Source organism: Phodopus roborovskii, unplaced genomic scaffold (genome assembly GCF_943737965.1).
Source record: "Phodopus roborovskii unplaced genomic scaffold, PHOROB, whole genome shotgun sequence".
NCBI lineage: Eukaryota > Metazoa > Chordata > Mammalia > Rodentia > Cricetidae > Phodopus > Phodopus roborovskii.
The window spans coordinates 1-24,732 of NW_026125261.1; the positions used below are offsets into that span (position 1 = coordinate 1).

The 24,732-nt window shown below is 46.0% G+C and overlaps 1 protein-coding gene across 1 annotated transcript; it reads left to right on the plus strand.

Moving 5' to 3' along the window:
* Positions 1–10,466: 10,466 nt before the first annotated feature.
* LOC127227944 (GSK3B-interacting protein) lies at positions 10,467–23,484 on the plus strand. Its single transcript, XM_051192320.1, has 3 exons — positions 10,467–10,530; positions 19,849–20,107; positions 21,688–23,484. The coding sequence occupies exons 2-3, from the start codon at positions 19,850–19,852 to the stop codon at positions 21,847–21,849; spliced, it is 420 nt and encodes a 139-aa protein (XP_051048277.1). The 5' UTR covers positions 10,467–10,530; position 19,849; the 3' UTR covers positions 21,850–23,484.
* Positions 23,485–24,732: the final 1,248 nt, after the last annotated feature.

A 24,732-nucleotide genomic window follows, 5' to 3' on the forward strand; every position in this document is an offset into this window, starting at 1 on the left:
CATCCTGGCTCATTCCAGGCTTCAACCAGAATTGTGTTACAGTACCTGGCTAGATACAATGTTCCTATAAATTATCAGGAGCTGGAATGATAGTTCAGTCCATTAAGTTCTTGCTTACAACATGAGGAGGACCTAAGTCTGTGCATTAAAAAAAAAAAAAATTAATATGGCAATCCTAATACCAAGGAATAGAGATAAGCAGATCCCCAGACTCTCTGGCCTGCCAGCCTAGCCTCTGTATGACCAGACTAACAGACACTGTCTCAAAAATATAAGGTTCATAGAATCTAAGAAACACTACCAGAGGATGTCCTCTGTCTTTAAACTCACACATGCACACAAATATCAGACTGTTTCCAGGTGTCCTGAAATACTGTTACAATTCAATAGTCTAGGGGGGCCGCAGGAGGATCATAGGCACAATGCCCATCTGGGCTTCACAGAGACTGCCCATGGATGCTGGATAGTGGATGGATGGATGGATGGATGGATGGATGGATGGATGGATGGATGGATGGACAAAACATTTAGAGCAGTTTTATTTTAAAATAGATCACTATAGCTCTATGGAGAATCATTTAAACTTTTTGTTGTTTGTCAGGAAATACTTGGGCTACATATACATATTGCATATTTGTACACAACTTTTACCTAGATTGATCATTTCTAACCACTTCTCTGGGTTACTTTCTACAGTTGAGAAGCACATTGTTTTTGTTGTTGTTGTTATTGTTGGTTGGTTGGTTGGTTGTTTGGTTGGTTGGTTTTCAGAACAAGGTTTCACTGTATAGCCCTGGCTATCCAGACCTCACTCGCCCAGGTGAGCTAGCCTCAAACCCTCTGAGATACCTGCCTCTGATCTCTCAAGTGCTGAGATTAAAGGTGTACTACTACCACTCTGCGGATGTGGTGTGTTTTAAATTTAGTGTTATAATCACTATCATTATTCTTCAACACTACAGTTGTTTCAGATTTCTGATAGAAAAAGTCCCTTCAAATCCAGTCCTGAAGGCTGCAGAGGACAACAGTTAAAAGCCTGTACTAGTCTTACAGAGGACCTGAGTTCAGTTCCCAACACGCACATGAGACTGCTCCACCTCTTGTAACTTTAGGTCTGGAGATCCAATGCTTCCAACCTCCATAGGCACTTGCTGTCATGTGCATACATGCCCAACCCCACTCCCTACATATATATAACTAAAAGTAACAGAAACTTCCAATTTAAAAAAGAATCTAATCCTATGCCCTTCCAACATTTCTCCACAAATCTTTGAACACTCTTCCTCATTTGCAAACACACTATTTTTAATCTTTAAAACTGAAGTCCACTTCAGATAATTGGAAATAAACACATATTATCTATACATTAGTGTTCTGGAGCATGAATAAGAAAGAACCGTTCTAAAGATACTCACTACGTCTTACAAAGTGCTAAACCCTTTTATCTTATCAAATGAACAATATACAAATAAATCCAGCTCAAAGTCATAAAACCCATGCTCAAGGTTTTAGTTAGGTTGACTTCTCAGCCTTCGTAGAGTCAGTTAAAACAAGCAGAACAGGCGCATGTAGCACACCTACCTACCGAGGTCCTCGGCCGAAAGACCATCTCTAGGCCTCTCACTTCCAGTGCACAATTGTCTTGCAGCAAGGAGCCCCATGGGACTGACAGGAGATTGACTGAATGAATCCTTCAGTGACTTCTAGAGGTGCGTCGGCTGACTCCAGAATTTCATTGAGACCCTAGGGAGAAAAACCAAGTTCATTTTGAAATCACAGGATAAAAACACAGAATGCCAACCTTTTCAGTGAAGGGAATGTGCCCACTATGTGCTAAGCACTGGAGATTTAAGAAAGCCATGGCTGGAGAAAGGCTCGGCAGCTAAGAGCACTGGCTGCTTTCCAGGGACCAGGCTTGGTTCCCAGCACCCACAGGGCAGCTCACAGCCATCTGTAGTTCCAGTTCCCAGGGATCCGACACCCCTGGCTTCCACAGACACGCCTTCTGACTGGCTCAGGAAAGGACATGGAAGGAGGAAGCTCTTGCTCTTTGCCTGCTTCCCCTCATGCACATGGGCAAAGCCATCCCTTCACCCTCACTGTGACAGCCATTGTTGAACTAGCTGAACTACAGCTGGTAAGCCACTCTAATAAATCGCCTTTCTATATACATGTGCATTCATTCTATCAGTTCTGCTCCTCTGGGATTCTGACTGACACAAAGATTTTCTCAGGAGGATTGTCTGAACCCTATACTTTCCACAGATTTATAAACAAGGATTTTTTTTTTTTTTTTTTTAGTTGAGACAGGGTTTCTATGTGTAACTCCCTCTTTGTAGACCAGGCTGGCCTTGAACTCTGACCTGCCTGCCTCTGCCTCCCAAGTATTAGGAATTGAAGTTGTAAACTAATAAATTCACATTTGTTTATTGTTTATTGTTATTTAGTGGGGGACTAGTTGCACATATGTATATGAAATGTCTGTACTGTAGTCTCACACAGATGCATATGCCCACTGTGTGTGTAAGGCGCTCATTAAAGGCCAGAGGCCTTGTCAGGCACCCTCCAATCTTCCACACCTACTCGCCACCATTGAGACAAAGTCTCTCACTGAATCTAGAATTAGTGATTGTGCTAGACTAGCAGGGCAGGCCAGCTCTAGCAATGCACTGGTCTCCAGCTCCACGGGGTGTCACTGCAAGACCCGGCTTGGCATCCCACAAGGTGCTGCATATCCAAAGTGCAGGCCTCATGTCCCCAGGCCTCAGCTCTTAAATCCTCATCCCCTCCCCTACCCTAGGACCACCCTACTTTCTCAAATTCTAATGTCCCGTGGCCTCTGTGAACATGTCACCAACTTTTCCAGTCCATCACCACTTAGAAGTGCTGCTCATGCAAACGTCATCCTCCGCCACAGCAAACGTCCTGCTCGGTTGTGTAATTCCTTTAGTGCCTACCCTCACTGACAGCTCCCAATGGTTATCAATGACAATCCTCTACTCCCACGGCCCTGTAGTCTCCTGAGGTGTCGCGCACAGGCCCTCAGATCCTCCCTCCTCCTCCCCTTCTTCTCTTCTATTAGGATGGTACAAGAATTGCAAGGACCAGAAGGTAAAGCCTGACAATTTCAGTTTTGTCCCCAAAACAGAGAACTCACTTCCACAAACTGTCCTCTGCCCACCACATGTATGCCAAAGCACGCTCTGTACCCACCGATAGAAAAACTGTCCAACTGTCCTCCCTGACTGCCACATGTATAACATGACATGCCACGCCAACTTCATACACTACATCCATACATACAAATAAGTACTTTAAAAGCTCTGCTCCACAGAGGATCTGTAGTTTGCTGTGAGACTGTAGTATCCAGAAGCCTATCTATACCCAGTCTTACCAATGTGACTGCCAACTGAGCATGCCAAACTGGACAGTGAAAAGCTCCACAGGGCCTGAAGGCTGCCCTAAAGAACTATAGGTGACCGAGGAAAGCTGGGAACCAGAGAGGTGGCTTTTCCTAGGGAAGAACACACCAACTGGCTGTTCAGTGCCGAACAGTCAGCTCTGAAAACATACATACAAGTAACATTATGCAAACCAAACAGGTTATATTTAGGTAGGTAGGTAGGTGGGGTGTGTGTGTGTGTGTGTGTGTGTGTGTGTGTGTGTGTGTTCATATAGCTAAAAATTAGTGGGAAAAAACCCTCTCTGCTCCAGGATTTAAGGACCCTTTGAGATCATCATCTGCCCCCCCAGAAGCAGATAGAAGCATTTTCCCTGTTTGAAAGGAAAAAAGCCCGAAGAAGTGGTCATCCCAGTTGGTGAGAGGTCAGGTGATGGTGGATAAGGCAAACCCGAGTCCCAATGTGTTCAACTTTTGGGTTGTACAATGTGCAGTTGGTTGTAGTTATGGAGACCCGGGTCCCTTTCCACTACCCGGTGGTGCCAGCTGTAGGCACGCGTGTCTCCTGGGTTTGCTGAGCACACTCCTCAAATATAAGGGCTTTGCCAGGACTCAGAACCCAGCCACCCAAGCAGTGACGGTGATATTTTTTTGGTTCAGAGATTTGGCTTTGGGAAGTGCTATGGGGCATCTTCTTCATCCCAGCCACTGATGTGTCATCACTGGTTGTCACATACAACCCACTTTTCATGGCACATCAGGAGTCCCAATGCAGAACAAAAGAGGGACAACGGTACAAATGGGATTTTAGCCTCACAGTTCAGAGGCACCCTTAGCGGCCTTTCCACCTTTCCGACCTGCTCCAAATGCCAAACGGCCACTAACCAGTTCTACACTGAGTTACTGGTACCTTCTCCTGTAGACAGACAGTAACTGAGCTCCTCATCTTCAAGGCTCTATTTTGTACAATGTCTTAGGACATCACCACATTGTGGTCACTAGTGGGCTCCAGCCCATTTTTAATTCAGATATAAAAAAAAACTCACTAGAATTTGCTTTTTGTCTAACATTATCCAACATGGTATAAAATAATAAAATAAGCAGCATGAGTCTTAGCAAGAAATTAAAGCAAAAAAAAAAAAAAAAAAAAAAGGTGCTCTGAGACAGGCATGGCGTGGCTGTGGCTGCTCAGCTTTTATCCCCTGCATCTCAAGAGGCAGAAGCAGGTGGATATCTTTGAATTCAAGGTCAGCCCTGGTCTACTTAGTTCCAGGTCAGTCAAGGCTACATGAGAGACTCTGCCTCAAAGAAAGAAAGAAACACACACACACACACACACACACACCCACAACACAAAATGAAGGCGCATTGAAATGAGGAGAACATAAATAACCACATTTATTAAGAATGTATTGCTTCATTATCAAACAGCAAATTGCAAAAATCCCAAAGCTACAATTTCTTTTACAGCAAGCTAATAACCTTTTCTATCTCACCACCAATCCACTGCCTCTAATAACTGTCCAATAAAAGTCTTTCTGGTACTATGTTTTACATTTTCCACATTTAAAAAAAAAAATAGCTTAAGTCTTGTATTCATTTTAAAAGGTTTCTGAATACCTGACCCTGAAAATGAAGTCCTGCATAAAACAGAAAAGAACTCAACGCTTGTTTATATATTAAGGATTTCCATAATTTAAATTTGAAACCTGCTTGCCATATTTCCATCTTCAGACAAGCAGGTTTAAGGATACTTCCAACAAGCATCTGAGTTTGTCATTCAGGTAGCTCTTAAAATACATCAAAGCATTTTCAATTGTACAGAAGCACTGACTTAGCCTTGCACTTGGGACTCTGTCAACATCAGTAAACTACTCAAGAAACTGGATTTGATGGGACTCTCTTCCCTATATTCACCAAACTACCACCCCAATCTTGTAGCTCCACTAACACACTAAATATAGTGGTTTGAAGGCTGTAGTACAGTCTTGAAGTGTAGTATCAAAAGCCTAGAGTCAATAGTTCAAGAATTTACATAGAGCCCACTAAGTTACAGTACACCTACACAGACTTCTCTGTACTTGGCAAAAAGCCCCTGTATACTTAATGATAGAAAACTCTCAAATGCCCTCCTGTGAGACTTCTCAAGCTGCTTGGTGGCACTGACTCAGATGACATGTTCTGCACTAGTCTTCAGGAGGGTCTTATGAGATGCAATGGTCTCAGAGCTGACTGTGGGACCACCTAAACTAACCCTGGAGACACTGATTCTCTTCTCTTTAAAGCCATTCTGTTTTCAATTCTCACGAGTGAGTTCATGCATGCATGTAGTCAAAAAAAAAAAAAAAAAAAAAAAAGATTGTCACACTCTGGTCTCCACTGTAGCACTTGTCAAATAGCTGCAAATTAGTGCTTCTTGAACTGAAGTCAATTTTTATTACATGCACACATACACCTACAAAATATAAGTACCAAAGTAATAAAATATTATTAAAGTGAAATTAAAAGGCTCCAGGGTAATAATTCATTGCTGTCTACATTCCTAAACATGCTGAGTTCTCATGAGAAAAGGATCAAGCCAGGCATGGTTGGCCATGCCTTTAATCCCAGCACTCCAGAGGTGGCAGTAGGTGGATCTCTTGAGTTCAAAGCCAGCCTGGTTTACAAAGTGAGTTTCAGGACAGCCAGGAGGGACTGTTATACGAGAAATCCCATCTCAAAAAAACTAAAGCGAGAAAGGATCACTGTTTACTTCATTATCACATCATCCAGCCCTTGATAGCATCACATGCTAAACACTCATTATATTAAACCTGTAAAAAGCTTCATTAAAAAATTAAAATAGACACAGTAGTGTTGTAGAATATTCATTTAAGGTGTGTTACATTGTTTATACTGTGGTATATATGTTTAATGATGCAAAGATGTGTTGCATTCTTTTGTTTGTTTTTCAAGGTTTCTCTGTGTAGCTTTGGATCCTGTCCTGGAACTCACTCTGTAGCCCCAGGCTAGCCTCAAACTGAGACCCCCTGCTTCTGCCTCACAAGTGCTGGGATTGAAGGTGTGTGCCACCACCACCACCTGGCTGTGCTGCATTCTTTATGTTGCATTTACTTAACTCTGTGTAGGTGTGTTACTTTGCCTGCCTAAAACACCTGATTGGTCTAATAAAGAACCAATAGCAAGGCAAGAGATAGGCTAGGCAGGGCTGGCAGAGAGAAGAAATAGGAGTAATCTGAGGCAAGGTCAAGGAACAAGGAAAGGAGGACAGCAAGACTCCTGGGGAGCCAACCAGCTGCACAGCTGCACAGCTGCACAGCAAGCCACAGAGCAAGAGTGAAAGTAAGATACACAGAAATAGAGACAGGTAAAGTCCAGAGACAACAGGTAGATAGGATAATTTAAGAAAAACTGGCTACAAACAAGCCAAACTAAGGTCAGGCAATTATTATAAGAAAGATAAGCCTCCCTGTGTGGTTTAAAAGGGAAGGGTGGCGGGTCCCCAAAAGAGTAAAAACAGTAACCAAAGTCCAGCTACACAGTAGAGATGGTCCAGAAGAAAAGGCTCCTGTCACCAAACATGGCAGCCTGGCCGGAGCTCAGAACATACATGGTGTGAGGAAATAACCAATTCCTGCAAGATGTCCTGTCCACATGATGCTGTGGCATAGTGGTGTGTGTGTGTGTGTGTGTGTGTGTGTGTGTGTGTGTGTGTGTGTGTGTGTGAGAGAGAGAGAGAGAGAGAGGGAGAGGGTGTATGCGCGTGCATACACTGATTAAATAGGGGAAAACTTTTTAAAGTTCCCTCATTATGTAAATAATTAAAATAAACTCCTAGTCTTCAGAAGTTAGAAAGAGTGAGTCAGGAAGTCCCCTCTCTCAGCAGACAAAACCTCTTCCTTTCCTTTTTTGCCCACTTCCAGGAACCAGGAGCTCCTTAAACTGCAAGCCCATTCCAACTGTGGCACAGTCCCAAACCCTGACTCTCTATCTCCACCTCCACTTCAAGCTCTTCACGGGTGCATGATCTCCAAAGTGAAGTATCTACCTTCCTGGTTGTCATATTGCCAGGTATTTATGAGTAGGGTTAGTGATAAACAGCTTCCGCCTTTGCAAAGTAGTAGTTCTAACTATGCCAGCCAACCATGTGCTCTCAAATGGCTAGGAATAAAGGCTACCTGTTAGACAATTTTCAAAAAAAACACCCAGGATGCTTAATCTGACTTTCCCAAGTAAGGATAATGCTTCTAAGTAAGAAGAAAATAACTTCTTTTTAAAGGATACTTGCAATATCTTTTAAAACTACTTGGGGAAATTTCCATTGGTCCTTAACTTAAAACCATTTCTACTGAAGACATAGACACCACAACTCCAGAGGCAGAATGAGGAGGATTTTTGAGTTCAATGCTAGGCTAGGCTACCTAGCAAGATCTTCTCAAAAAAAAAAAAAAAAAAAAAAAAAAAAAAAGAACAAAACCAAAAGCAACACAAAAAATCTAGTCTTTACAGTCATTAGCTATACAGGGTTATAAAAGATTTGAAATACTGGAAAGACTGTCCCAACCTGTCTAAAAATATTCTGAACAAAATATTTGGAAGATGGGGGTTTAGATGTAGTTTCACAGCTGCATACAAAAAATACACCACCACCAATTCATTATTAATAACTGATTACATCGCTGCCAAGTCCAGCCAATTTCTCTATATAGCTGAGAGTTAAGGACTGAAATGCTGGCCCCAGGAGATGGCTCAGCAGTTAAGAGCACTTGCAGTTCTTGCAGAGGATCTGAGTTTGGGTCCCAACAACCCACATCAGGCAGCTCAAAACCTACCTGTAACTCTGATGTCTCCTTCCTGGCTTCCATAAGTACCCACATGCACATGAACACACACGCAGAAAAATAAATCCTTTTTTAAAGAATTGAAATGTTAGTAATGCTGTCATTCACATACATCTTCCATTATCATGTATGGATCTCTGTAGACTGTGTGTGTGTGGGGGGGGTTGTTTTGGTTTTGTTTGGTTTTTTGAAACAGGGTTTCTCTGTAGCTTTGGAGCCTGTCCTGGAACTCCCTCTGTTGAGCCTTGAACTTATAGAAATCTGCCTGCCTCTGCCTGAGTACTGGGATCAAAGGCAGGAACCACCACCTGGCTGTAGGCATCTTTTTTTTCAGTCCTGAAAGCCATTAAAACAAGTATGCAATGTAACTGAATTCAAACCCTGAACTTCGTACGGCTGCGTCCACACGAAGGAAGCACGGGCTCAAGAGTAAGGCTTGAATTCCTGTTATAACACTTGTAGCCGCGTCACGGGACAAAGTATTAAACACCATTTATAAAACAGATAGACTAACGTCTGTTTAGCGTCATCTTTAAAGAGTACTGCACTGCACACCAACTCACACCTACAAGACATCCATCAACAGCCACCCCTCCCTCAGGACTTCCTATTCTGTTTGCTGCGATGACGGACATAAGGACATCTACACAAAGGTGTCAGATCCCATTGATCTCTTCAGCCCCTGCTCATCTTCAAGCCTCTGAGTAAGATGGTTTGGTCACAGAAAAGAAAATGGTAGCCCATTCAAAACTGTACCAAGGAGGCTAAGGGGAAGGGGGTAGGGCAGAGGGAACTGTCATGAAGTCTAGGCTACACAGGCAAGTGCCAGGGCAGCTAGGGCTACCAAAAGTTTCCCATTTGCTGATAAGAAAAAATGGCAGAGCCAGACAGTGGTGGCACAGGCCTTTGATCCCAGCACTCAGGAGGCAGAGGCAGGCAGATCTCTGTGAGTTCAAGGCCAGCCTGGTCTAGAGAGTGAGTCCAAAGCTACAGAAAAACCCTGTCTCAAAAAACCAAAAAAAAAAAAAAAAAAAAAAAAAGCAGCTGCACAGCAGCCTAATACAATGACCCCGCATGCAAGGAGTGTGCTGTCCTTTTATGATTTCTGCACTTGGGTTAATTACTATGCCTGCCATCTTTCAGCTGACGGTGTCAGCCTGAAACTACTCTGATATAGGACAAGGTCTTTCTGTTACTCAAACTAGAGCTCTTTAAACTCTCATGTACTCTCCCTGGTTTAAGTTGCCTCATTAAGATATAATTATGTTATATTCATACCCCTTAGCACAAATTGCAAAGGAGTTTCCATTATTTAAGCTTCTCAATGGCAAAGAGAAGCCAATACAACCCAAGGCCTTTCGGTCAAATACTAGGCATTTTAACCCATTGATGCGAATACAACTGTATTTGGTGAATTGAAATACACACAGAAAACAGTGAATCAACTCACAGTCTCTAGTAGAAAACAGGCTCTTTGGAAAATGGCTGAGGTTGCAGCTTCAGAGCTTTGCAACATTTGCACTTTACGACCTGTCGATTTATCACGTGAAGCAAAAAGGCAAATCTAAACAGCACTCGTGGGGCCACACAACCATTTACAGGCTGGCTGGGAAGATGAACTGGCCTTGTAAACATACAATCAAGCAAGGCAGGCAAAGTGGCAGAAGAGGCCTTCGCCTAACTTTCTTCCAGACGCCCAACGCGTACGAAGACAACCAGGCAAATCAAACCAGCATCCAAACCAAAATAAATAACTGGGGATTTTTGACAACTCTTCATCTTTAATTTTTTCCGGACATCATTCAATAATATAGGGTTTGTTTGCCTTGATCCCCACGACCCTCACAGCCCAAGTAGTGAGCTGGTCACCTCCTTCCCTTGGGCCTGCTTCACAGACCACCAAGCAATGACTCAATTGTTCGCATGGTGTGGCCTCCATTATTATATCGTTTAAGTCTGTGCACGTGACATAGGGGCACAAACTTGCTACACTTCACACACTTCCCTGAGCTCCCCACGCTTGGGGCCAAACAATTCCCAAGGAAGGGCTGACCATCACCGATGCTGGATGACAAACGCTCGGTTTTGCCCTAAGGAAAGCGAGCCCCTAGCCGGCAGCTTACCCATTTGTCCAAGGGGACCTGGGCGGGAGACCCAGTGCCCTGATACAGATCCAGGCTCAGCTGCTCCAGGCTCAACTACTCCTGCAAGAAGTGGCCCAGGTACCTCTGCAGGAGGTACCGACAGGCCCTCTTCTTGATAGACTCTGAAAATGGCCAAGGCATGTTGGTGAGGACTGGCGGCCGGGAGGGCCGGGGGCTGCGCGCTGCGGCGGCTCCGGGATCGGACCTGGGGACCAGGCAGCGACAGCGCCTCGGGGTCCGGCCGGCGTCCCCAGGCTGCGTTGGGGTCTGGGTTCGAGGTGGCCGCTGCATGTCGGTTCTGCGCCGCCGACTCTCAGGACGACCCCATGGCCCGCGCGCGTCGGCGTCGCTCGCACTAGGCCCGGCGGGAACGGGTCGCTGAGCGGAACCCAGCGCCCCCAGGCCGGAGGCTCCCGAAGCGCTGTCGGTCCGGAGAGAGAATGCACGAGAGGCAGAGGGCAGACGGCGGCGGCGAGGCACACTCCGACTCTGCGCGACAAATTTGTTGTCATCTACAAGGCGCGCTCCCGCCTCCGAGACGCTCCTGGCGCGTTCGCGAACCTGGTCTCCCCGCGCGCACTCGAGCAACTGGCGCAGGCGGAAGTGACGCCATGCTGTGGGGCTGGGGAGGCAGAAGGAGTCGGGCGAGGAGCATTTCCGGTGACGAATGGGCGGGGCGACTGTGGGGGCAGGGGCGGTGCCGGCGCCGCAAATCCAGCTCCAGACTCCTCGGTACGAGGGAGAGAGGAGGAACATGGGCGCTCGCGGGTAAGTGGACGCACAGGCTGCCGGCCGTGGGCCCTGACCTCGCGGGGCCGAAGGACTACCTGCGAGCGTACATCCGCATTCGGCCTGACCGAGGCCTGGGGGCGGGTCCGGCCTGGGCTGTCCTCCGGGAAGTGGTGCTCCGGGCGCCGCGGGTTGCAGGACGATGACTGGAGACTTGGCATTTCTGTCCGGGTTTTGACCGGTGCCTATTGTCAGCAAGTTGTTCCCCACCTCGTGCTGGTATTGTTTGCAAAGCATCCTCCAGGTCTAGGACTTTGTGCTTGCAGAGCGCCCCCCCTAGTGTGCCACGCCGACGACCAGCAAACTTGGGATTCGGGGCGCTTGGGAGCAATACTGTTCTCTCGGTTAAGACCCCGGCGCCTCGAGACCCCGGGGGTGGAGGGGGCACCGCAGCGAGACTTTGTGCTAGCCGGGAGATCTGCGCAGCCGTATTTTTACCTTTTGGGAGACAATCCTGCGGAGGCACCGCTGGCTCCTTACCGAGGCAGCCCCTAAAGGCCGGAAAGTCTGCTGTCCTGGGTTATATTCCAGACACTTGACACTGAGCCTCCCTGAACGTGCGCTGCCCTCTCTAAGCCTACGTTGTCGCCTCGGCCCGGTGTGGATAGATTAATAAAAACTCGAGAATTGGGAAAATGAAATGATGCGAACAGGGAAGGGACCGAAGCGGAGTCATGGGTTGGGGAGGTTGAATTCTGGTTCATGAATGCTCAGAATTGGTTCTTTTGGTTTGGTTTGGTTTTTGAGACAGTCTCGTGCTATATAGCTTAAGCTGGCTTTGAACTTGTTACGTTGGCCAGACTAGCCTAGAAATTAGGAGTCGGGGAAATAGGACACGTGGATGCCAGAGCTCTTTTCCAGACAAGACCACCACCTACAAGGCTCATCACAGGAGTCCACGCTTGGTAAAATTCCAGGAACTTGAGGAGGGAGGAGAGAAAGGAGCTGATGGTAGATGTAAAGTGCGAGTGTGGGCCATTTCAAAGATTGGATTTGTTTGTGCGCCTGTAAAATAAAGAGAAATACAAGATAATCTAGCCCAAGTCTGCTGATTACAATGTTGAAAATAGGCAGGTGTGGGGCTTAGAAGGCTAAAGTGAAAACAGCCAGACCAACACTGAAGCGACAGTGCAAGGGATCCAGATTCCATGGCTCAAACCAGAATGTAGCACTGAAGATTAAAACCAGTTAGTTGGGGTCTAGATAGAGCTTGACTCTAATAAGGCATGCTTATCAGGCATTGTGACGCACACTTTTAATCCTAGCACTAGAGAGGCAGATGGAAATGGCTCTCCTTAAATTCAAGGCCAGCCTGGCCTCCATGGGAGGACACTGTTTCAAAAAGAGATTGAGCCTTACAAGGAATGGCAGTACTCTTTGTAGTATAAGCAAAGCAAAGTTCAAAATCTGAGGTGGAACCTTGCCTAATTCAGGCCGTGGGAGTTTGAAATGGACTTTGGGCTTTGTTCTGTGACTGCTGGTAACACGGTTTTCAAAAAAGGGAAAATGAAAGATCCCACATTTAGCTACTCAGTAGCAAGTTAGAAGGTGCTTCAAGTCAAAAATAACAGTGTAAATAGGGGTCCACAGATCACTGTGCCGGTGTTGATTGTATTGAAGAGTTGCCTGGGAGAACCCAGTGGAGCATACTTGTGATCCCAGCACCTGGGAAGTAAAGGCACAAGAACCAGGAAGCCAATGTCACCCTTGGTTACATACCAGGGCTGCCTGGGTTGATGTGACCCAGTCTGAAGCAACAGTGAAAGGCCATAGGCCAGTAACATGGGTCAGCAGGCAGAGTCACTTGCTGCCATGCCTGATAGCCTGAGTTCAGGCCCCACATGATAGAGGGAGAGAAGGAACTGGGTTCCCCCCCAGCTGTCCTCTAACCTGCACAGGAGCACCATGACATGTGCACAATACACACACACACACACACACAGAGAGAGAGAGAGAGAGAGAGAGAGAGAGAAGAGAGGAATAAGTATATAAATTTTAAAAAAGACGTGTACAGAACAGGACTACAGTGTCAATGCTGCCATGCCCTAGCCACAGCCGTCCCTGCATGTGTAAAGAGCGCTGAACCTGGAGTCAGAAGCCTGAGTTTCCAGTAATTTTGAACATGGTGGCTTACAACCATCTATAATGAGATCTGGTACCCTCTTCTGGCATATAGGCACACGCCAACAGGATACTGTATGCATAATAAATAAATGATTTTTTAGGGCTGGAGAGATGGCTCAGCAACCTGGGTTCAATTCCCTCAACCACACAGCAGCTGTCTGTATCCAGTTCCAGGGCTTCTGACAGCCTCTCACTCTGTAGACAAGGCTGGCCCTGAACTCACAGAGATCTGCCTCTGCCTCCTGAGGGCTGGGGTTGAAGGTAGGCACCACTACCACTTGACTGAGTTATAGGCTCTTGTGAGCTGCCATATGGGTGCTGAGACTCAAACCTGGGTCTTCTGGAAGAGCAGCCAGTGTTGACTACTGAGCCATCTCTCAGCCCCGGGGCTTTTATCTGTGTCTAATGATTTGTTTTATATAGGTTAGCATATTCCCTACTTATAGTTCCAAGAATCCAGTTTCCTGGAGAGCTATATAGTAAGAACCAGTACTGCCTGGTTCGGGAGGTGGGAGTGGGGAGTCTTTTTTTCTTTCTTGGACCCTCAGTCTCTGGTTTGAGGGTTACGGGGTCACTACTTGTTTCCTTTTGAACACTCAGGTTATCGCCCTGCCTGCCTTCACCCCAAGCTTGCCGTACTCGGTGGGATCAGTGCAGCCCTAAGCTTGCCATACTCGGTGGGATCAGTGCAGCCCTGTTGACTTCAGCAGCACTGTGGCGTGTGTCTCGGTTCTTGCTGAAGTTGGAGAGCAGAGTAACTACAAATCAGGGTGGAAGTAGAAATAGGCGCCTCACAAGTGACTCTGACTTAAAATCTTCAATTTCAAAAGTGTATGTGTGAGGCTGAAGCAATGGTGCAGCAGTGAAGCCCTTGCAGAAGACATAGGTTCAGTTCCCAGCACCTACCTGGCACTTCACGCCATCTCAAGTTCCAGGGAATCTGACACCCTCTTCTGGCCTGTTTGGGCACTGCATGTACTTGTTGCACAGACAAACGCAGGCAAAACATCCCTATATATAAACTAATAACTTTTAAAAGTTTAAGTATATGTATGACAGAGCCACTGAAAACAAATGTAAGAGCTGGGTGGTGGTGCACGCCTTTAATCCCACCACTTGGGAAGCTTGAGGCAGGTGGATCTCTGAGTTCAAGGCCAGCCTGGTCTACAGAACGAGTTCCAGGACAGGCTTCAAAGCTACAGAGAAACCCTGTCTCAAAAAACAACAAACAAACAGATCTAAATGATGTTAAAAAAAGGTTTGAGCTTTACCCAAATTCTAAACAATGCTAATTAAAATGGATGGCTTTTGTTCCCTTTATTTTTTGAATAGCTGTTTAAAATGAAGTCAGTTTGGCCTTTTCATTTTCTGTGGAACAGATGCTGCTGGTTACTTCAGCTGTTAGAGCAATAGCCTGGCTTCTAGGAGGCAAATGCTTCTGCTTCCTCCACCCTGCTTCCCGGTGTGTCACACGTCTGTGCATTGCCCTTCCCGGTTCCCGGTGTGTCACACGTCTGTGCATTGCCCTTCCCGGTTCCCGGTGTGTCACACGTCTGTGCATTGCCCTTCCCGGTTCCCGGTGTGTCACACGTCTGTGCATTGCCCTTCCCGGTTCCCGGTGTGTCACACGTCTGTGCATTGCCCTTCCCGGTTCCCTGTGTGTCACGTCTGTGCATTGCCCCTTCCCGGTTCCCGGTGTGTCACACGTCTGTGCATTGCCCTTCCCGGTTCCCGGTGTGTCACACGTCTGTGCATTGCCCTTCCCGGTTCCCTGTGTGTCACACGTCTGTGCATTGCCCTTCCCGGTTCCCGGTGTGTCACACGTCTGTGCATTGCCCTTCCCGGTTCCCGGTGTGTCACACGTCTGTGCATTGCTCTTGTACCGTAGAGAAAGTAGAGCCTTCAATAGTTTTTACTGTTGTGACGAAGAATCCACATAAACTGCCTAAGAGGAGGAGAGCTGCGTTTGTCCCGGCCCACAGGTCCTATCGGAGGAGCTGTGGATTGACTGCATTGCTTCTGATGTGAGGCAGAATGTTGTTCAGAGGGGGCTGCAGAGCAGGGCTGCTCACCTTGTGACAGCTGAGAAAAGACACCCAGGGGACCCCAGCAAATCCCCATATCCTCCCCAGCAAGGCTCTCTCAGGGGAGGATAAGGTCCACTGATAGGGGTCAGAGCCTTGTGACTGAGCCACAGCACAGAGATTAGCTGTGTCAGGCGGGGACCAGGCTTGCATATATGAGCCTTTGTGGGGACCAAACCATTGGAACTGTCCTGTTCTTTACCTGTGTGTGTGGTGCTGAAGATCGAACCCACACCTTATTCACGCTGGAGAAACTCTACCACTGGCTCCACCCCCAGCCACTACTGCCTCATATGCATATGCATATGCAGTCGCATGCTCCTCAGGACAGGTGCCTATAGGGGCCAAAGGAAGACACAGTGGCTCCCACATGTAACCCAGGCTCCCCCAGTGGAGGTAAAAACTCAGACGTTCACTTCATTTTTGACTACATGCTGAGCCTGTCTGGGCTACATGAGATCTTGACCTCCCCCTCCCCCAGAAAAAGGCAAAATTAACATGTATTATGAGTTTTTAACATATATAGAGGAAAGCATGTGACAAATAGCCAGGGTTCTATAGTGTACTCTGATAAGGTTCCCATACATGAAGAACAATATAACATCTGTCAAAGCTACATTGTGGTAAACCATAAACCTTAAATGCAACTACCAGAAACACAAAGTTATAAGTAATTACATACTTGTAGTCCCGGCACTCTGGAGAGTCAAGAAGTTCTGGGTCATCCCACACTTCATAGCAAGCTTGAGACCAGCCTAGATACATGTCTTTAAAAAAAAAAAAAAAGCTAATAGAGTTTTGGGAATTAGCCAGCCCAAACAGAACGACATGGAAAATAAACCATGGGTGAGGAAAAAGAATGTGAAAGAAACAAGATAGTAAATTTACACTCAGCCGATCCGTGATTCTAGTGACCATTGTTTCCATTCCTCAAGCCTTTAAGGCAGCCTGTTAGGTCGAAATCAGTGCAAACTGGACCACTCGGGTGTCCCTTAACACTGTGCATGTGTTTCAGCTAGACCGCCCTTCTCAGTGTTGTTTTTGCCCGTGCAGACCCTTCTAATGCTTTCTTCCCATTAAGAACCCCTTCTGCCATTGAGTCAGGTCCCAGTGTAAGCCTTGTCACACCGTAGATCGCCTCACACAGTGGAGACTACTATCCAGTGTCCTTGTTCTCTAGGTAAGAGCACCAGGAGCCCAGAAAGGTTTTATGGCCACCTAAGCACACAGACACTTAGGTAGAGCTTGAGTTGAACTCAAGCAGATAGCAAGTTTGCCATATCAAGTATTCACACTTAAGCATGTTTCTTTATGATTATGATCGTATTTGTGGTTTTAATGTTTGTATAGATATTTTACGGCTGTCTCATTCCCCAAATTAGATTTTAAACTACTAGTACGTGTTTTTGATTTGTTAGTCTGAGTCTTAAAGGACATCCTGGTTAAAGGCAGGCTTAGTGGTGCATGTCGGGATCCCAGGACTGAGAGGAGATGCAGCAGCTCAGGGCCAGTCTAGGTAACATGAAACCCTGTCTAAAAAAAAGGAGAAAACATTATAGATACATGGGCCAATGGAGTTAAGACCCTTAATTAGGGCTGGGAGATGACTCAGCAGTTACCTGCACTTGTTGCTCTTGCAGAGGACCTGGGTTCAGTTCCCCGAACCCACATAGGGCTCACAACTGTCTGTGACAGAAGGCTGTATGTATTGCCATGACAGTGGATAATGGATTCTCTAACTGGTCATTTTGGGAGACGCATTACGTGCAGGAAAGGCAAACCCATGCACAGTGCTGTGGACAGAGTACTGGCCTTCCCACAGGAAATTGACCCCGTATAGTCATCCTGCCACCAGGTCACTGGCCGCTCTGCTACCAACGGATTTGGCACTCAGCGGCAGCCATGGCCGGGGCAGCCTTGGAGAGTAGAGGACACAGGAAGGGACTACAAGCAAAGGAAGTCAAGTGACCTTGGCAATCAGAAACCATAAGGAAGTAAGGAACAAGCCATGGGGATGTCTTGACTTTATGCTTCATCTCCAGAGTTTCAAGAAAGTAAAGGTGCTCTTCCAGCTGCTGTGTTGATGGTCATTTGCTCCAAGCCACGGTGTTTGTGGTCATTTGTTGCAGCAGCAACAATGGGAAGCTAATAACAAACACATCCTGATACTCAATTCTGCACGAACGTTCACGGTCATTGTCAGGCTTCCATCTTTAAGATCTCTTTACTTCTATAAAGCTGTTGTCCAGCCAGGCCAGCCACATCAGGGGACTGTACTGGCGCCAGTAACTGAAAATTGCAGAGGTCGGGAAACTGGGTGGACTCTGCTGCTCTCTTTCCTTGTCAGAATTGTCCTTGGACTCCTGTCCTCATCTGAAGAGGACTGCCAGGTGTGTGCCATGACTGGACTGAAAAGGCCAAGAAGTTGATGCACTAAGTGGTCGGGAGGGACTACAGCCAGGTTTTGGAGTCAGTCTGAGCCACACCCACCTGCTGCTGACCTCACTCAGTAGGGAAGGGGCATTATTCCCCTCATAAAACCTTTCCCTAGGAAAGGGAAAGGCGGTCCATAAATAGTAAAGGCTTTACGGCCAACAAAGTAGTAAGTTGCAGCTGGAGATTAAGAGATGATGGTGATTAAGGGCACTGCCCTACTCTTGCAGGGCAGCCAGGTCCAGCTGCAGGCACCCAGACAGTGACTCCAGCCCCCAGGGGTCCCTGTACACAGGCACAAACACACATGCAGACACATGAACCTACGCATAATAAAATCTCTGTCAGAAGCTGTGAGTTTTCCACATCATTCCCTGAGGGGATGCGTGGAATCTCCTAGGTGTCTTCTTCTGGGAACTTGAGATTGATTATTGCCCAGAAGCCATGTGGTGACCTACTCTGCCGGCCTATAAGGCCCTCATCCATGCAAGTGCCAGACTCCTGTAAAAAGAGCTCTAGGAACATCCTTTCATGTAATTATTATTCTGATGTCTGTAACTGAGGTGAATAGTTACCAAGATAAAGACATGATGTGTTGCAGTGTTAGAGGCTAAAAGCTTCCAAACTGATTTTTTTTTTTTTTTTTAATTGAACCAGGGCTACTGTGGTGAGAACACCAAATCCTAACCAGTAGCCCACCAGGGACCAAACAGAATCTATAAACTAGATTAAATGGTCATGTCTATAAAACCAAACATAAGTTTAAGCAGTGTGTTAATTGAATAAGGGAGACGTGTTTGAAGAAGTATAGTAACCCTGTATTAGACTTTCAGAACATAGCACCCTCCCCTTGCCTAGGTGTGGATGTAAACTTTGATTTCATACAGAATGGGTTTGCTTCCACCTGTAAGCCTCCAAAAAGGTGTTTGCTCAAGGAAACGTGTGCTAGAACAAATGAGCTCTTGTTGTTTACCGCTCAGACTGATGGAAGTTAAAAAGGGATGGGAAAGCTGGGGTTCCAAGTACCCCTACCTAGCCTTCCACCTATAGAATGGTCTGTCAGCAAGGCTTTGCCCTTCAGTGACACCTGTTAACATGGGTATGTCCTCTGACTCTGCAGTTCCTGTCCGGAATATCTAATTAGAGAAACAGTTACACATTTAGAACTATGCATTCACTGGGCCTGGTGGTTTATGCCCTTAATACTAGCACTTGGAAGTACACAGTGAATTTCAGGACAGCCAGTGCCATATAGAAAGTTCCTGTCTCAAATAAATAAATGAATCTATGTACTCATTTGCTGAGGCATTGTGTGTAATAGCTACAATGGTGATAAGACAAATGTTTATCAAAATAAGAGTTGATATTTTAAGGCTGGCAGGATAGCTCAGTGGATAAAGGTGCTTGCTGCCAAGCCCAGTGACCTGAGTCTAATCCCCAGAACCCACAGGCTAGAAGGAGACGGCCAGCCACATCAGGCCATGGCAAGCATGTGTGTCCACATAAATAGGTTTGTTTTTTTGTTTTTTTTTGTTTTAAGTTTTAGGGGGGAAAAACAAGAAAGGGTTCCCTCCCTTCCCCCCCCCCCCGCTGTGGGAAATGGTTTTAGGCATTATTTTCCCTGAAAGAAAAAAAAAATGTTAGTAGTGTGTAAGGAGTTTGGTTTTTTTGCCCACCGCCTGGTATTGTTACAGTAGTGTGCATGCACGTGTGTATGCGATGTGCCCATGGGTAAGGAGATCAGAGGACATCAGGTGGTGGTTGGCCACCAGCAAGCCCTTACCTTCATCCTCTGTCCACTCAGCGCTGGGGTCACAGATGCACTTGCCACCATGGTGGCCCGGCTGGTTACATGAGTGCTAGCATTGAACTTGGGTCTTCATGCTTGTATAACAAGTGACTTACCCACTGACCCATCTCCCAGTCTGTGTTTTGTACTGAGTACCAATTGTAAGACTTAGTTATTCTAATCAAATATAATTTGAATATTTTTCTATTTAAAAAAAAAAGAATCTGTTACTACTTTCTTGCAGAATGGAGACAGACTATAATCCCGTGGAGCTGAGCAGTATGTCTGGGTTTGAAGAAGGCTCCGAGCTCAATGGGTTTGAAGGAACGGACATGAAGGACATGCGGCTAGAGGCTGAAGCAGTTGTAAACGACGTTCTCTTCGCTGTCAACAACATGTTTGTCTCACAAAGCCTTCGCTGTGCAGATGATGTGGCTTACATCAACGTGGAGACAAAGGAGAGAGACAGATACTGCCTGGAGCTCACGGAAGCAGGGCTCAGGGTAACTCACTTTTATCGTTAGAAGAAGAGAAAAGCCTATCTTTACCACTTTATCAGAAAGGATAGAGAAGGGCATAACATAAAAACTAGTCATGGGTGTCTCCAAAAACACTTAAATATTTTTCCCAAAAATTTTGGTTAACTTAATGTGGTTAGTTTGGCCAAATTTTGTTGGTCAAACAGTTGAATTTGAGGGGTAAATACATTTGCAGAGTGTTGATTCAGTTGCTTGAATTATTACCATCCAAGCAAATATCTTTCCTTCCCATGGCTCACAGCTGCAGCTCCCAGAGTGGACTCTGTTCAGAGGGTGCATTTGTAGTTACTGTGCTGAAAGGCCTTAGCTTGGCTTCCACAAGTGTATCTCCCATCAAAAGGGGTTGTCAGGGCACAGCTGGCAACTAGATGCATTTTGTACAAGCCAGAACCCACATAAAAGTGGAACTTCACGGTGTTGTCACCTGACTTCCATAGATGTGCCATGGTGTGTGTGTGTGTGTGTGTGTGTGTGTAAAAACACACATTTTTTTGTTGCTTTTGGTTTTTGTTAGGGGTTTTTTGTTTTGTTTTGTTTTGTTTTTTCCTGAGACAGGTTTCTCTGTGTAACCCTGGCTGTCCTGGATCATTCTGTAGACCATGCTCTCCTTTAACCCAGAGATCCACCTGCCTCTGCCTCCTGAGTACTGGGATTAAAGGCATGTACTACCATGCCCAGCCTCTGAGTGTCTTCAACAAATTAAGGAAAAGAAAAAGCCAGGCAATTTTTTGAAGATACTCAGAGGCTGACCATGGTGGTACATGCCTTTTATTCCAGTACTCAGGAAGCAGAGGCAGGTGGATCTCTGGGTTGGAGGCCAGCCAGGATTATATAGTGAGATCCTGTCTTATGGAGGGAGGGATGGAGGAAGGGAAGGTAAGGGAGTGCTTAAAGGTAGAGCCCTTGCCTAATACATATATGGCCCTGGTTCACTTCTCAGCACAGGCTGAGTGGGGAGGCTTTGTCACTGGTATCTTTATTGCAAGCAGATACCTCGGTATGGTAGATCTCCACTGTATGGGATTCAGTCAGGGTACATGCTGGAGAGAGCTCTGTGGTTAGGAAAGCACATTTCTCTTGCACCAGTTTGATTCCCAGCACCCACGTGTCAGACAGTTCACAGCCACAGTAACTGCAGCTCCAGGAACGAGGCCCAGAGCCCTCTTCTGGCCTCCGTGGAAACCTGCACTCGGGTAAACGCAGGCACACACATACATAATTTAAAATAAAAATAAGGATTAACATTATTTTGAGATATGAAAAGTGAAGTGCTACTTTTGTGTTACTTTTATGGTTTTTATGACTTGAAAAGGGGGCAAAGGTGAGCAAAGCAAACCTCTTGAAGAGCCGTGGAGGAAGCACGTCCCGGGTAGTGGACCTATCTGTCACACACTGCCCCTAGAGCTTGCTAACAGCTGTTCTGAAATGCATGTCTTCTGCTGGGAAATAGTGTCACTACAGAATGAGCCGCTCAGACTCCTGGCTCTTGCCTTCTGTGCCAGGATGGAAGCCGACGAGCGCTCACTGCTGCCCTTCTCTTGTAGGTGGTGGGCTATGCTTTTGACCAGGTGGAGGATCATTTGCAGACCCCTTACCACGAGACAGTCTACTCCTTGTTGGATACGCTCAGCCCGGCCTACCGGGAAGCATTTGGAAATGCACTGCTTCAGAGACTGGAAGCTTTGAAAAGAGATGAGCAGTCATGACTCATTTTCTTTATAGTGGGGCTACTGCTGGTGTAGAATGCGAACATAAGACTTGACACCCTTGCATATAATCATTGTAGAAAGTGCATCGTCAGCTTTATATGTTTATCATCCCTTCACATGTAGGCTTTTGACTCTGAACATAATTGACTCAAAATTGTCTCAGTTCCAGATTCATTTAAGGGAATTTCAAGGCCATTACTCTAACACTCATTACATTCTGATTTCTCCACACAGCCACTCTACATTTCAATACCTAATCAACATTTCATTCTCTTATCACAGGGCTTCAATGCTGCCAGCACTCTCTTTTACATAGAAAATCCTAGATTTGCACAGTGATATAGAAACTAGAATCACCTAACTTCAGACCTGCATTTCAGCCTGCTAAATCAGGGGTTTACTACTAGCTTGGACTGACTTAGCAGTGGTTACTTTGTTACTGGCCTTATTGGAAACAAACAACTAGTTTCCCCTGCACAAATTTGGAATTCACTGTTCCTCTTAACCTACTTACATTACCAAATGGACTGATGAAAATGAAATTGCTTCTATGTTACTTAACCTAGGATGAAATGAAAGGCAGGGACAGAAATAGTTCTCGATTCCTCAACAGCCAGCCAACCTAGAGAGGACAGACCGCTAGCAAATGAATGTAACAATGACTCATTTCCAAGATATCTAAGCACATGAGCAGATAGAGGAACAGGCCCCACCGCATCCTCAGCGTGTATCATTTCAAAGGAAGAAGATCCTGGTTTCCTAGGAAACGATATTTTGGCCTGTGTTGATTCTTATTCTGAATGTTTGTTTACAATGTACAGTATATATATATACACATATATATATTCAGAAAGTATTTTTGCTTCAACGCTCACTTTCTATAAAGTAGCGCTTTGGTATTCCTGCCGCATCCCTTCTTCCCCTGCAGTCAGACAGTGTTCTGTCTCATTGCCATGTGTACAGTGTAATATGAGTGCATTGTATGGTTTGAAACCAAAGGACGAATGAAGCGTTCAGAAACTTGATATTTAAAAAAGAGATGCTCTGTATTTTATATTTTATTACAGTCCCTGGTGTTTATAAACTTAATAAAACACTCTATGCTGCTGCATGTTTTCCAGGACGTGACGAGCAGGAAGGACCTGGGTATTGTTTTTTAATTGTCACCCAAAGCAGCTGCTTGCTTCAGAAATGTGTAACAGCCCTCTGCATCTGGGTGCACCTTTCATACATTTGTCATCACAGATGTTTTTGTCATTGGTTTTCAAGTGGGCGTTTTTAGCTTCTGAAGATCACATGAGGGATGATGGGTAGAGCGAGCACTTGGCTATCATAGGTAAGCACTGGGCTCAATCCTGAAGATTAAAACAATTTTAAAAACTCAAAATGATCATGTGGCCCAGGACAATTAGGCTCCTTCTGCATTGCTGACACCAGCAGAGATCACCGGGGGCTTGAACCTGGCTTTATGATGCGCTCATGCTGGCATGATGTTTGGGAAACAAAGCCGAACTTCGGGCTGAAATTTTTCATGCTTAATCTCAGGCTACTATAAGAAAATGATGTTTGTAGAGTTTGAATAAAATTGTTTATCTGCTTTTGAGTTGAATATAAAGTGATCGTGTGTTTAAAGATTGAAATTGTTCATTTTGTGATAAATGACTGATTCCAAGACCTGTGCCCACATTTGTTTTTAGTTCATGCATGTTACACTTTGAGTTGAAATGAGTGACAGATATCACTCCTTTCTTTATTCAGAATAAATGAAGTCAGTAAAAATACAGTAATGCAAGCACACGAAGACCTCCATCCTAAACTAAGCCAGTTTTAAAAGTAAGCCTGGATTTTAATTCTAAAGGAAAAAAAAAAAAAATCCAGCCAGTCAGTGGTAGCGTGACTTTAACCAGTCCCAACAGGGAGGCAGAGGCAGGTGGATCTCTGTGAATTGAAGGCCAGCCTGGTCTGGGCATGGTGGCACACATCATCCAAGCACTTGGCAGTTGAAGTCAGGAAAGCCTAGAGTCCAAGGAAACACTGAGCAGGAATCTCGGTTGAGAAGATGCCTTCATAAGAATGGCCTACAGGAGCCGGGCGTTGGTGGTGCACGGCGCTAGTCCCAGCACTCAGGAGGCAGAGGCAGGCAGATCTCTGTGAGTTCGAGGATAGCCTGGCCTACAGAGCGAGTTCCAGGACAGGTTCCAAAGCAATACAGAGAAACCCTGTCTTGAAAAAAAAAGAAAGAAAGAAAGAAATGGCCTGCAGGCACGTCTGTGGGGGGCATTTTCTTCGATGGGGAAGTGGGGCACAGATCACATGGCAGTGCCACCCTAGGTCCCTGATCCTGAGTTGTCGAAGAAAGGAAGAAAGCAGGCTGAGCAAGACAGTAAACAGCGTTTCCCCATGGCTCTTTGCTTTGGTTCGGCCTTCTGCCCTGACTTCCCTGCCTGGATGATGGTCTTCAGGCTATATGCCCTTTCTTCCCCAAGTTGCCTTTGATTCGGTGTTACCACTTTAATAAAAAAAGAAAAGAAAAGAAAAAAACAAACTAGGGACAAAATCCTAAGGCAGTTGAACCTCGGGCAGCGAACAAGGTGTGGTGGTGGGCTCTCACGCTGTGGTTCCACGTGTCCTGAACGCCAAAACTCGTGACAACAGCTTTTCTTTACAGTAGAGAAGTTGTCACCACATACAGAAGGGACAGTCTTACGGGAAATGTGCACAGCAGCACTGAGTGGAGTGCATGAATCTGGAACTGCAGCTCCTCCCTTTCAGACACGCCCAACCCTGTCCCTGAGCCACGCCCCCAACGGACACTCCCCTGAGTCACGCCCCTCAGACGCCCTATTTAGAGCCCACCCCACTGGACACCCGGAGCCCCGC

Excerpts from the sequence above, each read along its gene's own strand:
- LOC127227944 (XM_051192320.1), top strand. The coding sequence starts at position 19,850 with ATGGAGACAGACTATAATCCCGTGGAGCTGAGCAGTATGTCTGGGTTT. Across the intron at positions 20,108-21,687 it reads TCACGGAAGCAGGGCTCAGG|GTGGTGGGCTATGCTTTTGA; the intron begins GTAACTCACTTT and ends CTTCTCTTGTAG.